At 38.9% G+C, this 17323-nt stretch overlaps 1 protein-coding gene across 1 annotated transcript in view; it reads left to right on the forward strand.

Annotated features, from left to right (window-relative positions):
- LOC122811013 (synembryn-A-like) overlaps positions 1–17323 on the forward strand; it is a 1010573-nt gene that overhangs the window by 644092 nt on the left and 349158 nt on the right. The window contains exon 3 of the mRNA XM_044082526.1: positions 4433–5047. Coding sequence (XP_043938461.1) covers positions 4433–5047 — 615 coding nt within the window. The remainder of the gene's footprint in view (positions 1–4432; positions 5048–17323) is intronic.

The following is a 17323-nucleotide window of genomic DNA, read 5'->3' on the forward strand; positions in this document are numbered from 1 at the left end:
ATACACGAGTGCATGGATCGTGCCATCCCCAACAGAACTAAGATGCTATCCTCCAAAAAAAGGAAGCCAATCTGCTGGTCCCCTGCCATAAACAAACTCTACAACAGAAGGAAGAAGCTGTTGCAAAAAAAGAGTAAAATCTCAAGATTGGAGGAACTCCCTGGTCAGCCTCAGCAAGAAGCTGAGATCCCTCATAAAATCCTCCAAACCTAGTTATGAAAATAAAATCACCACTAATTTGGAACCCATGAACTACCACATAGGCAGTAGCTCACTAAACACTGAAAGTGTGATAAGAGACCTTGGGACACAGGTGGACAGTAGTCTCTCCTTTGATAACCACATCACCACAGTAGTCAGGAAATCCTTCTATGTGGCACACCTCATTACAAAAGGGTTCTCCTCAAGAAAAAAGGAGGTCATTGTTCCACTGTACTCATCCCTCATCAGACCCATTATATAGTACAATGCCCTGTTTAGCATGTATCTCACAAGACACCTACAACAATTGGAAAGGCCACTGAAATACCTCACTAAGAGGATTACCGGTCTCAAACGGATGCCATACGCAGACTGTCTTAAAAAAAACAGCTGTACTCTGTCGCATATCGCCTTCTCTGAGGCAATCTCTGCCTAACATACAAAGCTATGTCAAACCCAGAGGTGTTGGACATGCTACACTTAAATCCCAATCTCTCTGAACCACATGCTCCAGGGACGTAAACCTAGTCACCACAATAAACAAAACATGCTGGAGGGATAGATTCCTGTCCCAGAGACTTCCGATACTCTGGAACAAACTACCCGTTCATGTCAAGCAAAGCTCCTCATTGGCCCTCTTTAAGAAAAATCTTGACGACTGGATGGAAACTAGAAAGTTCACCCCAGGGATCACTTCTGTGGCACTGCTTGACAGGGGCACAGGCAAATAATTTTCTTGGGTGGCGAAAACCAGGTAACCTTTTTGGCTAAGCCCCAGGGCTGATAGCCCAGTACCTACCTATGAACCTATGAGTGGGAACAGGAAGTCAGGGTGTATAACAGCCAATCTCTTCCCCCAACTAGCAAGAGTAGGAAAAGTTCCCCATTGCCTTGACCTAATTTCCTCTAGTAGTATAACCACCACCACAGGTCTCACCACAAAATAGGCTACTAGCCTAGTGGAATTAATCCAGTCAACAAAGGATGGATAAATGAATAAATAAAAGAAGAATGTGCTCATTACATCACACGTTGTTGATTTGGGTAAATGTTTATAATCTTTAAAAATAGTTTAATACTTTGCACGATTAGTTAATTGCACAAAATGTATGAATTAAATGAACATTTCTTTGCATCATCTCCAAGGTTACGAGTTGTCTAGTGTATCCGTATGTTACTTTTTGTCCGTATGTTACCTTTTGTCTTTCCTTTTGCACATGGACACATGGATGCCACATTTTATAGGTTCAAATGAGAATTTGCTTTTCTAATAGATTAAGCTTACCGAGGGTTTATTTATTTGTTTTGTCAACATCTTGATAGGACTCATTTTTACTGGAAGCCTCAGGAAAAGAGCTCCACAAATACTTATCTCACAAACAAACATAATTCACAAAAATGAAATTAACAGATGGTGAATGGTGAAATACAGTACAATGAAACATAATCCAGGAAAAAAAAATCTTTTAAGTCATAATATGTCATTTCTGGTTGCAAACCTTAATTTCAACGTACATTGTCAGTAACCAAACTGTGCATAGCATACTGAGGGTAGTAGCTAGAAAAAGAAACAAGAGGAGGAATAAATAATCTGTCTAACAACAGCTGGAATACAGAGCTAAATATAAGGAAAAGGGCATACACAAGGCTAACCGTCAGTGCCTCAGTGAGCATAGTTAGTACAATGTACATGTCATTGCATCAGTAGGTGTATCCCTAAAGCTTGAAGGAGTTAACTAAAGAATGAACACATGTAGCATTTACCTACATATAAGGCTGTGGTGTGTTAGTCTGATGACGTATTTTACTTCATTGGAAAGTTTGTTATAGAACACCTCAATGACTGGTAGTCTAATAGATTCAGGAATGGACTTCTGTATGAATTTGTACATTGCTACAGGATACAACACTTAATTACCACTTTTTGTAGTTATTTATTGTTTACTATTCTAACATTACTCAGTAGTTTATATATACATTTGTCCACCATAAACACACTCATATTCCAGTGGAGGTTTCAGCCTCACAAAACTGAAGAAGACACTTGACAATACTGATCTTACATGAGAGTCTCACACTAGCTAAATCGGTACAGTTGGTGGCACAAAATCATTCCTAGCCTTTATAGCAGTAGAACATTTACAGAGGAAATGTCCAGACCTAGTGGATTTTCGACTGGAAACAGACTGCCTGCCTTGCTTGGATTACTTTTGAATACTTAGTAATGCTGTACAATTATATATTTTCTATTATTACTTTTTGTTTTCTTTTGTTTTGACTTGAGACGAGTTTACGTTCACTACTTCTACTACTATTGTCTGATCTGATTAATATACAGTGATTAACTAGAAATATATGGACTGAAAATCTTCCACACAGAGATGTTTCTTACACTGTTTTCTTTTATCGTTATAGGACACATAATTATCTCATGTTCACCAGGAGATATAAATCTTACCTCCATCGTAGTTCACACACACACACACACACACACACACACACACACACACACACACACACACATATGCATGCATGTGTGCGCACTTGGACGCACACACACGGGATTAGAAGAACTTCCATAAAGACAAAAAGACTGAAGTGTGCTCAAATAAGTTTTGTACTTAGAGGGAGTTTTGCACCATCCAAAACAAGTGTAAAAGACTAATTAGTATAAACAGAACATCTAAAGCAGAGAGAAGGAAGCATCTCTCCTGGCAAACCCAAGGTGTTTCTTGCAGGAAATGTATAGAAAGATATGATATCACTAAAAGCATTGTAGAAATCAGCAACAATCTGCTACTTACCAGCTCCATAGCAACACTCAGTGCATTTGCTGATCACCCCTAACAAAGTTAGATTATTGCTGTTTACTCTTAAAACACAGTTAAAAAAGGAAGCTCTAACAGATTTATTAAATAACTTGTCTCGAAATCCAACACAAAAATGATAAAACAGTTCACAGAAACACAAGTTTAATAAAGATTTGTGTTTTCCATGAACTATTGTTTTATCATTTTACTCTTAACATTTTAGCTAGACCAGAGAACAGAGGTATAGCTGGTTAAACTAGCTCCTGTGCTGGTCCTGTTGGCTTCCTGTAGTACAGTAGCCAATCCACGTGGCTTTCCATAGAAATTTAGCCAATCCACTGCCTCCAAAAGCAAAAAAAAAAAAAACCTGAACTCGTGTCTTTCTCTACTGGTGTTTTGGTACAGAAAACAAATAGTGCAAGCCTGCCTCTCAATTACACCCCCTAACACTTTGCACCTGGGACATTTGCCTCCATTCACCCCACCCTTGCCAGAGTTGTATATTTCAACAATAGCAAGCAAAATCATAGTAGTAGGACTTCATGTAATTATAGATGAAAACCTAAAATGTGACTTACAGTTACAGCACGGATTTAGTTATTTAAAGTTAATTGGTCTAGAGCACTGATCACAAATGACTAATTTCATTCTCTGCCCAGGAAAGCATTGAAGTTTAACAATCACAAAGATATATTGCAAAAAGGTAAAGGATTTAAAATTTTACAATTGCTGAGAAAATACAGAAATCATATACAATAACAGAGATAAACATACAAGGTAAATTAGCTAGAGTTAAAATGGCCACAGAGGCAGCTAACCCAGTACTTACCTATATGCCTATGTAGCATGGAGTGTAATGTAGGAACTTGTCTCTACGGGGCACAGAGATTGCTGCTTGCCAGAACTGCTGACCTTACACCAGTCTGTGAATGCTAATTCTTCATGACATTGAGAAGCTGTATACACAGGAGGGATGTATTTACATCTCTGAATTATCCTGGGTACAATGTAGTTCCATTTTTGAAATACCCTGGGTACAATGTAGTTCAATCTCTGAATTACCCTGGGTACACAGTTTGCATGCAGTAAGAACAGTATTCTTGGGGGGGGGTGATGTAGAAGGAGGAGCAGTGAATAAAGATGCAGTTACTGATTTGGAATATATAATTCTTTTTTGAAAGCAGTATGGATTTTCCACCTGTCTTGCCTGTGTACATTTAATCTTGCCATAGGATTCCTGTTTAGTCATGATTTTGTAACAATGGTGTAGTTTGTGCCTTCTTGTTTAGACAACGGTATTGTTTGTAAAACTGAAATGTGTTTTGCAGAAATGTCTAGCTTCATTGGCCACTATGCATTTAATTATATATTGCTTATTGCCTCTTATTTTTTTTTTCAATTCCCATCTCCCTACTTTTTAGAAACTTGGTGAGTTAGTGGTGAAATATTTAGATCGTGATCTTCAACCTTCCTGTCAGCTGGCGTGTCTAGAAACCATCCGGATCCTGTCACGGGACAAGTATGGACTCTTACCATTTCTTACAAAGAATGCTTTGCAAACACTGGCAAGGCATGCTGGGATTGACTATGCTGAGGAGAGGGGCAGGTGGCAAATCTTGGACAATGATGCAACTGTGGAGGCTCTGAAGTGCATCTGCAACATTGTGTACAACAGCACCATTGCTCAGGAGGTCGCTGTGGAGCTGCGACTTATCATAGGCTTGACAGAACGTCTAAAGCTGTACAATGAAGCCAACTCGCCCCATGACAGTAAATTCTATGACCTGCGCTTGATCTTCCTGCTGACAGCCCTAAGAGTAGATATGAGGAAACAACTGGCACAGGAACTGAGGGGAGTCAGCCTCCTGACTGATGCCCTGGAGAGCACCCTCAGACTGAAGTGGGCAGACATGTATGAAGTGGTGACTGAGCAGAACTCCCTTCCTCTGCCAAGGGAAGAGACAGAACGGGCAATGGAGATACTAAAAATCCTGTTCAACATTACTTACAACATCAGTGGGAAGGAGGTGGATGAGGTAAGTTGTACAACTTGTTCTACATTACCGGAATGTTTGAATTATAGCCTTACATTCACTGAGTCATGTCAATTAATGTTGGAACAGTTTAATAGGAAAAATTGTTTTAATTTTTCACTGAATATTTCTTTTAGGCCAGCTTTTCATTTTGTTACTTTATAATTGTATTATCTTAGCATCTGTTTTTGCTCTGGGTTTCTTAGATGATGCTGTCTGGGGTAGGCACCTTCAGCCAAGGGTATAGCAGGGCACATACCCATTATAAAGCTGAGTACATTTTTTTCTTACGATCAGTCATAAACTTTAAGGTACACTCAAACCACAGTATTTATTTATTTACTATTTGTTAAGTGGGTAATTGGGCTGGAATATTGACCATTTTCACCCACGATCCAGGCTTCATTGGAGAGCATAATAAACTGAAATGAACAGATAAGACAGAACATAACAATGGACAATCAGAATTATACAATAAAAGATAACATTAAAGAATTTAAACAATCAGTAACTCATAAAGAGATACAGTTTACATACAGAATTTATACTTAGATAGCGATATATGGGTCACTATATTATTATCACGTTGGAAAGGTAGTCATCCATTGTCCCTATAAGACTTGCAGATGGATTAGCCCATAAGATGCTCTTGTAGAGCCTTTTTGAAGTCTTTCTGGGTGAATATTGTTCTGATTTCAAAAAGTAAATGATTCCAGGAAGCAGGTCCTAGTCATGAAAAAGCTTTTTTCTTATTTCACTTTTGAAGAGTGGTCTGAGTAGCATACCATCGTGGTGACTGTTTTCTAGCAAGTAAGTTTGTTTCCTGATTGGTAATTTATTTCTTAGAGATGGTGATATTGGAAGTAAGTTTCGAAAGCTTAACATACAGCTTGGATAGGTTTGCTGTTTTCAAGTCCTTAAATTCAGATTTGGTCACTGTGGGTGTATGTTTCAGACTTTAAATAGAAGGTCAGTAGTTTATGCCCAGATTTAACCAAGGATAAGGATACTTACTAAAGGAGTGATACATAGGGGCAGTGTTAGTAAGGATAAGGTCAAAACTGCTTCACCCTGGTGGGATAGTTAACTAACTGCTCTAGGAAGTTGCCCTTTAAGTCCCAGAACCTATCAGCATACACACCTTTTGAGGTATAGGTGCACCGATTTATCAATGCATAGTTAAAATTGCCCATCCAAAAGGAAATGGAATGTTTCAGAAAGCATATTTGAGAATCTCTGATGGCCATCTGGGAATACAGAGGGCACCCTACATTAATTAATGCATTGGGGATCTGTCTTGTTTTTGGGTTACTTGAAGCTCAACGAGTAGAGTTTGTGGGTGTCTGAGAAGCTGCCCCCTCAGTTTTCCTTACATCTAAATGCATGGAAGGAATTAAACTCAGGTAGGAAAGAGTGCCTCTTTACAATGAAATCAGATCTCAGTTATTACACAGATGTGGAATCAGATCTCAGTTATTACACAGATGTGGAATCAGATCTCAGTTATTACACAGATGTGGAATCAGATCTCAGTTATTACACAGATGTGGAATCAGATCTCAGTTATTACACAGATGTGTTCAAATTGCAAGAGAGCACTGATATCAGTTCATGTAATATTTGGATTTAGGCACTGAGAAGAACAACTCTGATGTAGTTGAATTGTATTTCCTGTAATTTTATTTGCAATGTTGGAATATCCAGTTGCCTTACTCTGCCTAAAAGATGCTTGTGGGGTCAGCAAATGATTTGGCCAGTAGGCAGAGTCATGGAACAAGTTGTCAGCATTAGTTCAGGTCAGTGGTCAGCTGTACTATTACAGCCTTCCTCCTGTAGCTGGAATGATTGTCTAGCACCCCCCCCCCCAGTCTGAGTTCAAACCTCAGGGTTTTGAGATGAACTGGCAGTCATGTAGCCCACTGGGGTATTAAAAGATGTATGCAATATAAATATTGGAAACAAATGATGTACATATTAAAATGTGCTATATTTAAGTGTTTTTCTTTTTAAAGAATTTAATGCATTTTATGATATCAACAGACATGATTCTTTAAGAACAGTCAGTTAATATTTTATATTAAATACTGGAGAGATTCTTTCATATTTTGATTAATGGATCATTATTACATCAGTTGTGTAATTTAGTGTGGTATAAAAGGACAGCTTGCCCAAACCATGGCCGATGCATTAGTCTCAAGGCTAATTGTCCTTTGTATTAGATTTGTTAGAATTTCAAGGGCGAGACTCCGTGTCCAGTGGAGGCTACCATGGTAGCTCATTCAGAAGAAGGTCCTGAAGAGGAGATTCTCAAGAAGAAAAGATGTCTTCAAGTGCTTAGAGTGAAAAAGCTGTAAGGAGCTTGCAGAATTGTGAGCCTAAGTGAGATGCGGTAAGGGAACACCAAGTTCATTCAGCGACTGTAGACTTAGACCAGAAAAAGGCTGGACTTTGTCAATGCTGAGAAAATGACACAGCAACATCACGTTTTATTGTTGAGATTATACTTTCTTATTAGTTTGTGTGGAACATTAGAACTGTGAACCCAGAAGTGATATAGGGAAAGTTTATGCCTGTTCCTTACTGTTGTGCAACCTCTGAGTTGGTGTTTGTAATTAGCAGAGGGAGTGGGGGGGTGCAGAGTGGCTTGCCAAAACATTGAAAAATGTCTCCATATTTAGCCACATAGAAAACCATTGCAAAACCTGACAAAATCAAACCACATTTTGTCAATGGTTTTGCACCCCCACACCCCCTGTTAATTATATATTCCAATTCTGAGGTCACACAACAGTGTGTTTCTCAGGTTTAACTTCAATTTTGTCAGTGTTTTGTGTTTAGATATTTTTCAGATTAGATCTTTTTAGATTTAGATATTTTTACTGTCAGTCGTGTATGGCTTAGATCATTTATATGTACACACACACACGCACTTACACATACACACACACACACACACACACACATATATGCGCACACACACACACACACATATATATATATATATATATATATATATATATATATATATATATACACACTCACACACACACACACACACACACACACACACACACACACACACACACACATACACACACACACACACACACACACACACACACACACACACATGCACTCACACAAACACACACACACACACACGTTTCAAACTCACTGAGTCAGGCATTCATACTGCAGCCTATGTATATGTTCCCTAGTTATTGGCATAAACATTTTTAACCTAATTTGCTATTATACTTTTAAATTGTTCATTTCTCTCAGAGATCTTTGTTATGGTTAGCAAATCTTAGGGATGTCTACCATGTAACAACTTAAACAGGTTCAGTGTTGAAGCTTGGGGAACCACTGTTACAACAAACAGGCGCTAGGGAAGTAACTGAACCCACTTCTTAACAGACTGCTCTGTGCCCTTCTTCATCTCAGATTTCTTAGTTTTATTAAAAACACAAAAACACTAGTCACAGACGTGATGTAATAACTTAATTTATTCTTATTTTTATTCTTCCAGAGTTTTATTAAACCAGTCCATTAATCCATCAGTTTGGGGGTAGTACACTCAAGTTCGTAAGTGTTTCACTTTAAAACACTGGCAAAGCTGGTATATTACCCAGGGCACAAATGGGATTCCCTGTCCAAGACCATTTCTTTGGGTGTCCCTACCATGGAGAAAAGTAAGAATAACTCTTTGGCTTTTTGTAGTGGTACTGTTTTTGGACCCTTAGTATTGTAGTCAGTAATCATGAAAATGTACTGGTAACTATTATTAGACTTTATTAGTGGGTCTACAAGACTGCGATACACTTGAATGAGATCTCAGTAACAGGCACAGAGGTCATTCATCTTCTTATCCTAGGACGTGGTGCTGTCTTTTGACATTCTAGGCAAGTTATATTGAATTTTTCAATGCCTTTCATTAGCTAAGATTATAACTGTAGTTTTCTCCATCTCTAATGTCTTCCCAAAATATGGTTGTGTGCTGCCTTCATCGTAAATGTTCTAAAAAGCATTGGAGCTTAACCTGAATCAGTAAGTTGTTCTTCAACTCAAGTTGTAGGTATAGGATTGGACCAAGTTGTTCATCTGTTTCTCCTTATACTCTAGCTATGTTTTTACTGGCCTTGCTTAATGTATCATCCTCCTGTTATGCCTTCATAATTTTTTGTGGGTCCACATGGTCAACCCAGTGGCTGCCCCTAATACATTCAACTGACCCATTAATTCTTCCATCAGAAAGACAGCCCATTTGCTGCCTAGTGGAGATAAGAGTTGGTATTAGGGAGTGGGCTTCTGTGCATGGGCAAATTTCCAACCAAAAGGCACAGTGCTTGATACTCTGGCATTGTAGGCTTTTCATGCTGTAGTACTACACCTGCATTCCTGTAGGTATCACTGAAGATGCCCCCTACCCCAAAAAGGAAAAAGAATGCACCAGCATTGTACACTCATTCCTGTTGTCCCTGCACAATACCTCCAGCGCCTGAGTTTCTAGTCATACGTGTTGGTAGGGGTGGAGTCAGCGCTTTATCCCTCTGTGCCATGGGGCCATGTATTGTGCTTTCTTAAAAGTTTTATTGCACATATAAAAATTTGCTAAGTCAGGAGCACTTTCATCACTACTCTGAGTGAAGTATTAAACTTCCTGTAATAGAGCCCCATGGGATATATGCAAATGACCCCTTAAGGACATTATGTGTTTCAGCTATATGGCTTCTGAATGTCCATGGTTTTTTCCTTTTTCCTTTTTAAGTCTTTATGCACAGATTAGGCTAACAAAGTGAAAAGTCACTAGCTGTGGACATGCACATTTCTGCCTTCTTATGACCTTGTCAGCACAGCATAAGTGAACTGTTTGGCTGTACTCTAAAACACAGGGTCTTTAAACACAGCTGATGTCCGTAACCATTAAGGTGTCTGCAAATATAGCTGATACACTTGATGGCCTTAAGGGGTCATTTGCATATATCCCATGGGCCTCTATTACTGAAGGTTTAAAGTATCACGCAGTGAAAACTCTAGCTTGGCTAGGTTTTTCTTGTAGTTTTACCATTTGGTTTGTCGTTGTGACCTTTTTACTTTTTAGTTTAGCTGTTAGTTGAGATATTTTGATGAGTCTTAAGAAGGCCGAAACATGCACGTCCTCACTAATGTAGTGGAATGTGCTTAGGAACAATGCCACTAGATGCTGCTTTAGAACTCTTTAATAACGTGTTCTTACAGACTTTAAAAAACCTAGCACCAGTAAGCAATGAGTAAAGTCCAACCCAGCACCGTGGCTGACAAAGGAAACAAAACAAAATCATGATAAAAAGGGATAAAGCCTGGAAAACTGGTATAAAAACAGAACTCAAAAAGCTCTCCAGCAATTTCGATATTTTAGAAACCTTGCAAAACTCCATGTCAAACAGGATAAGCAAACATACTGTACCAATCTACAAGACAAACATGTAAACAACCCAAAACTTTTTGGTCATCACTAAATAAACTACTCCACCCTGGCAAGACCACTAGTCCCTATCCAAAAATAGACGATATGAAAGACTCTATCTCCACACAATTTAATTCCTACTTTATACAGTCAGTATATTACCTCTCTTAGACACTAACATATCTAACCCCCTCACTCTACCCCTGTTTAATCAAAACCACCCACAGCTCTTCAATTTTAGTCCATCAATACCTACCTCACTCATAAGGAAGTTGCACCTTAAACTAAAAACTACTTCTGCAGCTGTAGACCAACTACCATCAGACTACCTAAAATAGCTGCAGAAGTCATAGCTTTCCCTGTGTCCATATTAATTAATAGGTGCATTGCAGAAACATATGCCCCATCACTGTGGAAAAAATCCTACATCATACCACTGCTAAGGTGGCACATCTACAGAGTTTAATAACTACAGACTGATAGCGATTCTCTTCCCCTTTCCAAATATTAGAGAAATGCATCCGTATGCAGTTGATGCAATACCTAACCTCAAATAACTTGCTGTTAGAAACACAACATGGCTTTAGGCCCCAGCACAGCACCACTGCTGCTCTACTATATTTTGCCAGTATAATAAGCCAACATAGACATCTGCTTGTGTCCACTGTGTTCTTAGACTTGTCAGAGGCATTTGATGCTGTCTCCTGCCAACAGCTGCTCATTTGACTCACCTCAGTAGACTTTCACAGCACTTCTTGCTGTGCTTCCTTAGTTACCTGTCTGAAGGGCAAGAAGCCGTTCAATGGCAACAGACCTGTTTGTCCTTTCAACTAGTTACTACAAGTGTCCCTCAGGGCTCTATCCTGGGTCCTCTCCTATTTAATATATTTATTAATGACCTCCACACTTCCACTCACCATGCTAGTTTAGTTCAGTATGCAGACAACTCAACATTAATATGTGTAAATTCAGCAATAAATAAGCTCCAAGACATTACCCAAAAATCGTTCTGCTCTGTAGAAACCTGGTTCAAAGCATCAAACCTCCTACTCATCCCCAAGAAAACTAACTTAAGACTCTTGGTATAACAAAGTCGCCAAATTTGCCACAAAACTAAATATGCTACCCATCATTGTTCCTCTCTGCATCGACAACATAGCGTAGAATCACAACACTATCTCACATTCTTACAATTAAGTACAGCCCACAAGCTCATCTACCACCCAGAAACCTGCCCTTCCCTCTCTTCCATTATGTCCGTGTATCATCCGAACTGGCTCCTTTGGTCCGAAAATAAAATGTTACTATCCATAGAGAAACCCAAGCTTTCAACTGGCCAAATGTTGTATTCCAACTGTACGTCTCTAAGGCATGGAATAATCTCCCCTCCTCACTCGGAGCAGTCAACAACCGGACCTCCTTTAAAAAATCCCTTAAACTGCATCTGTCTTCTAAATGGCTATGCTCCTCTTCCCAAACACACAACCACAACTCCTGACTTCTCCCAGTGCGGTTCCTCTACCTATCACAGCGTTTCCTTTATTTCTGCCTACTTAATGCTTCCCTGTCACTTTCACCAGTCCTATCCATCTTCCGCACTTATATCTCCTCCTATATTCTCTCTGTACTTAATCTCCTCACAGCTACACACCTGCAGATATATTACTGCTGATGTACTAGAATACACCCTATGCACCCATGTAGTTATCATTCACAAGTATCTCCTCTGAAATATATGTCTGTCATTACTTCTATATGTCAATGATTGTATTTTTTCTTTGTTTCTGGCACCATTGCTTGTATTACACAAATTCATCCAATGTAATTGCACTGTATGATTTTTATATGTCAATGATTGTATGTTTTCTTTGTTTCTGGCACCGTTGCTTGTATTACACAAATTCATCCAATGTAATTGCACTGTATGATTTTTATATGTCAATGATTGTATGTTTTCTTTGTTTCTGGCACCATTGCTTGTATTACACAAATTCATCCAATGTAATTGCACTATATGATTTTTATATGTCAATGATTGTATGTTTTTTACACCATTGCTTTTATTTCCAGTCTCATGCAATGTAACTACACTGTATGAGTTTGATTTTCCATCTACACTGTATTTATTCTCTTTGTATGTATCTTTGTGGAGCTTTTCTGTCCGGGCCGCCACTGAAAATGGGCTCATTTCAGGCCCAGTGGACTTTCCCCAGTTAATAAATAAATAAATAAAGCTTTTCACCACAAAAAGTTGCCAACATCAAAAGCAATCTTTTAGCATAAAGTCAGCAAATAATACTGTCCTTGAAACTGTAACTCACAGTAAACTTCTAGGAGTTATAATAGATGACAATTTCAAATATGACCGGCATGTACTGCACACCCTTAAATCTACACACCAGAAACTAGACTCCCTGTATAGGATCAACAGATTCCTTATAGATACTGCAAGAAAATCTCTAGCTTCCACCTACTTACTGCCAACTGTCTTATATGCCGCTCTTATCCTGACAAACTTAATACCCAAAGAAGGAAAATTTCCTCCTGCTACAATAAAATATCTAAATTTGCCACAGTCTCCCTCATAGGACCCACCATTACCTTAGCCTGAAGCAATTAAACTGGCTAGAACTACACAACTAACATAATCACAGCTAACTGCGGCACAGAAACTCACTCATCATCCAGAAAACCCCCTGCACTACAAAACTTATTACTTCTTACTGTCAAGCAAGGGACCTCCATTCTAGAAATAAATTCTTTTACTCACAAATAAGTCAATGTTTCAGGAGACTCTACTCCCAGTACACTGCTAAACTCTGGAATGGTATCCCCATACAAGTAAAACTCTCCAACAAACTCAATAGTTTTAAACCACTGCTTGAACAACATCTTAACCAATCCTGGTCCTGTATGTGGTCATCACAAGGTTAAAACTTTTTCACTGTACAATATTCTCCAAATATTCTCCTTAAACAGAATATTCTCAACCTCTTAATGAAATGGCAAAACACGTTTTATACATAACTGCTGCCTGTACAATCCACTAAGTTGCATGTGGGGTTTTTGTTTAGTAACTTCCACCTCTGTAAAATCTTACAAAGTATAAATGTAACTACTGTTTGTGTATAAATGTAACCAGAAATATAACTACTCTTTAACTGGAACTTGGTATAATGCAATGTAAGCAAATGTAATGTTTCTCCCAGGCCTCTGGTGAAAATGGGTATTACCCAGTCAAACTTTCCCTGTAAACAAAGAAAAAATAATAATAAAATAAATAAATAGTGACTTTTGGCTATGTTGGCCTGAATCCATCTATAAAGACTTAAAAAGGAAAAAGTCATGGACATTCCAAACCCATATAGCTGAAACACTTGATGTCCTTAAGGGGTCATTTACATATATCCCAAGGGCCTGTATTATAAGAGGCTTAAGGTATCACGCAGTAAAAACTCTGCCTTGGCTAGATTTTTCTTTTTACTTTTTAGTTAAGCCTGAGTGAAGGGGGGGTACGTCCTCTTCACCTAAAGTTACAGGTGAAGGTGATTCTTCTATTTCTTCATTATCAAGAAGAGACTTGTGTTAGTGAATTTCTTCCACTTTTGGTGCTGGTAATCCCTTAACACTGAGTAAGTTCTGTTTCTCTAAGTAAACTGCTACTGAAAGCTCTGCTTCTGATTACTCCTGTCTTTTGACCTTACAGAGAAAAACGTAGGACTGTTCTGGTTCCGTTTTTTCTTACTACTGAGTTTGTTACTATGGGTTTCTCCCCCTCCGTGTCTACAGAGGTATCCTTTACTTAATGGCTGGAACCTTTGGACAAGGTTCTGTATCCTACACTAAGAGCTTCTTAATACAGCACAACATGGAGTCTGTGGGCAGCGGGGTCTGTCTGGATCATAGGAGGTTACTAGGCTAATGACCCTAGGGCTCTTACAAGCCTAGCCAAGTTTTACCCTTATTTCCACAGTCACACACTAAGAAACTGCCCTTTAGTATTATTTTATGTTATTTCTGTTTAATCATGTACTATGATTTCTACCTTTTATTTTAATTTATTTCTGTTTAAGTGGGGTACAGCACTGATGCATATGGACCATTTTTAGGTTCTACCTGGGATTCAGAAAGAAAATAAATACCATTCTATGTAAATGTTGAGTGAACATCATTTTAACATTAAAAGAAGACAAGTACAAAGAATACACACACTATCTATAGTTGGATAGAGAGAGAATCATAACACAGTGCTTTATCTCAATGCTATTTACAGTAATACATTAATATACTTGTAACTCTTAATGCAGCACAGCATGGATTCCATAGGCAATGAACTGGGTCTGACTGGAGAAAGTTATAGTGGGAATGATGGGGGGGCTAGTTGAGGAGAGGATGAAGTGGTCAAGGAGGTTGAAGGGGGAAGGGCTTTGGGGGTGAAGGAAGGGAGTGGGTCTAAGTGGTGATAGAAATGGGCAGGGATAATTTGGGACACTGGAAAGGGTACAGGAGGGTATGGATAAAGAGGGGGAAGAGTTTGGAAGGTAAGAATGGGGGGTGTAAGAAGGGTAGTTGGTGTTATAAAATGTGGTGATCTCAATATATTAGTAGTTTATTTTTCAGTTTCTGCACCATCTGCTTTCACTGTTTTTCCGTAACATACATTCATCTCTATCATTTTCTGTATTGAGTTCTTTTACTGACTTAACAGCTGGACTATTTTTACTAAGACTCAGTAGTACGTTTCGGATAATACAGTGGTTCTTTTCTTCCCTCCAGCCAAAGCCAGATTAATTCATTTTGATGCATCTGCAATTATGCCTTTTTCTTCACCAGGACTGTGCATTTTAAACAGTGTGCTAGAATGCTGTTGCCCTGTCACATTGTTGCTTGAAGTATATCCAGAACTGTGTGCTCATGGTAGTGCCAGGCTTCCCTCCCCATTCTTAACAGGAGAACATCTCTGATTGCATGCCTCTTAATAGGAGTACATCTCTGATTGTGGGGTCTTCCTTAAAAACCTGTTTGAGCAGAAGAAATATAAGCATAGTAATGGATACATGTGTAAATGTGGGACATGTAAGTTTTGTACTAATATTTTACAGACTAATGATTTAGTAATCAATGGGGTGAAAATTAAATTACAGAAAGATACTGTTCTACCAGTGAAAGAGTAGTGTATTTTGCACTATTTTGCAATTGCCCATGTTTCTACGTGGGTAAAACTTAACGTAGATTAAAGCACAGGATTGGTGAACATCTTCGGAACATCAGGGACGGTAGTGAGTTTAATGCTGTAGCTAAGCATGTCTCAGCAAACTTTGGGCAGCAGTTCATATTCACTATCTTGCATTCAATAAAATTATCAGATAGGGGTGGAGCCTGGCCGTATCTATTAGAGAAACTAGAACTTATGTGGCAGTTGTGCCTAAACTCTTTACACCAGCCAAGGTTAAATGACAGGTTGTTCATCAGTAGTTTACTGAAACTAAAACCACTAAATAGATGATGGTAGTACATCATCTGATTTTATATAATATTATATTGTATTATCTAATTCCATGGTAATTATATATGTATAGCCCCTTGAACGGGTTTATATAGACAAACATCTACCACCCCTAGTTCAAGGTAGACTAAATCGATAAAAGGGGTACAGAAATAAAGACATTTGGTGTAATTATATTTTAATAGGGCGGCCACGGTGGTGCAGTGGTTAGCATTGCTGCCTCACAGCAAGAGGTTCTCCGGTTCGATCCTCGGCTGGGGTGCCTTCTGTGCGGAGTCTGCATGTCCTCCCTGTGGTCGCGTGGGTTTCCTCCGGGTGCTCCGGTTTCCTCCCACATCCCAAAGACATGCTGCAGGTGGATTGGACACTCTAAATTGGCCCTAGGTGTGCATGTGAGTGTGCCTTCTGTGGAAGGTTGGGCGCCGGGCTGGCAACTCGACACCGTAAAACTCTACTGCCATTCAATGTGCGGACAAGGTGATCCGCTGTGGTGACCCCTAACCGGGAAAAAGCCGAAAGAAGAAGAAGAAGAAGGTGTAATTATATTTTAATGAAGCTTAGGAATTTAAGCTATTATTTTTTTATGGTGTTTTTGAAAACAGAAATGACTTTATAATTAAAGGTAGTAGAGTGTAAGGGTTTTGAATGGTGTCATTTTTATGTTTTTTTTGCCATTTGTATGATTTCCTTGGATGGACCGTCTGAGATTAATTTTTTTAATATTGGTCCTTTAAAAAGCAAAGGAAGTGATGTCATGATTTTAACATGTTTAAATACTGAGTATAGGAAGTTAAATCTATCTGATGAAGTTCCTGTTAAATGATTGTCAGGACGAAAGCGCTTATTTATTTTTATAATAAAAGTTTGTGATTTGCCGTGCATTCGCGTTTTCTTTTGGGTTGGAGTTTGTGGTTTGGTTTTGTTTTCGTTTTGATCCCTGATTGTGTGCCTCTTACTTGGAGTACATCCTTGATTGATTCTGTGCTCTCTTTCTAGGAGTACATCCCCGATTTTGTGCTCTCTTATAGTAGTACATCCCTGAATCTGTGCTCTCTTATAGGAGTACATCCCTGATTCTGTGCTCTCTTATAGTAGTACATCCCTGAATCTGTGCTCTCTTATAGTAGTACATCCCTGAATCTGTGCTCTCTTATAGGAGTACATCCCTGATTCTGTGCTCTCTTATAGGAGTACAGCCCTGATTCTGTGCTCTCTTATAGGAGTACAGCCCTGATTCTGTGCTCTCTTATAGGAGTACATCCCCGATTCCATGCTTTCTTATAGGAGTACATCCCCGATTCTGTGCTCTCTTATAGGAGTACATCCC

The sequence above is a fragment of the Protopterus annectens genome, chromosome 9.part0 (genome assembly GCF_019279795.1).
Source record: "Protopterus annectens isolate FY-2018-M chromosome 9.part0, PAN1.0, whole genome shotgun sequence".
Lineage (NCBI taxonomy): Eukaryota > Metazoa > Chordata > Ceratodontiformes > Protopteridae > Protopterus > Protopterus annectens.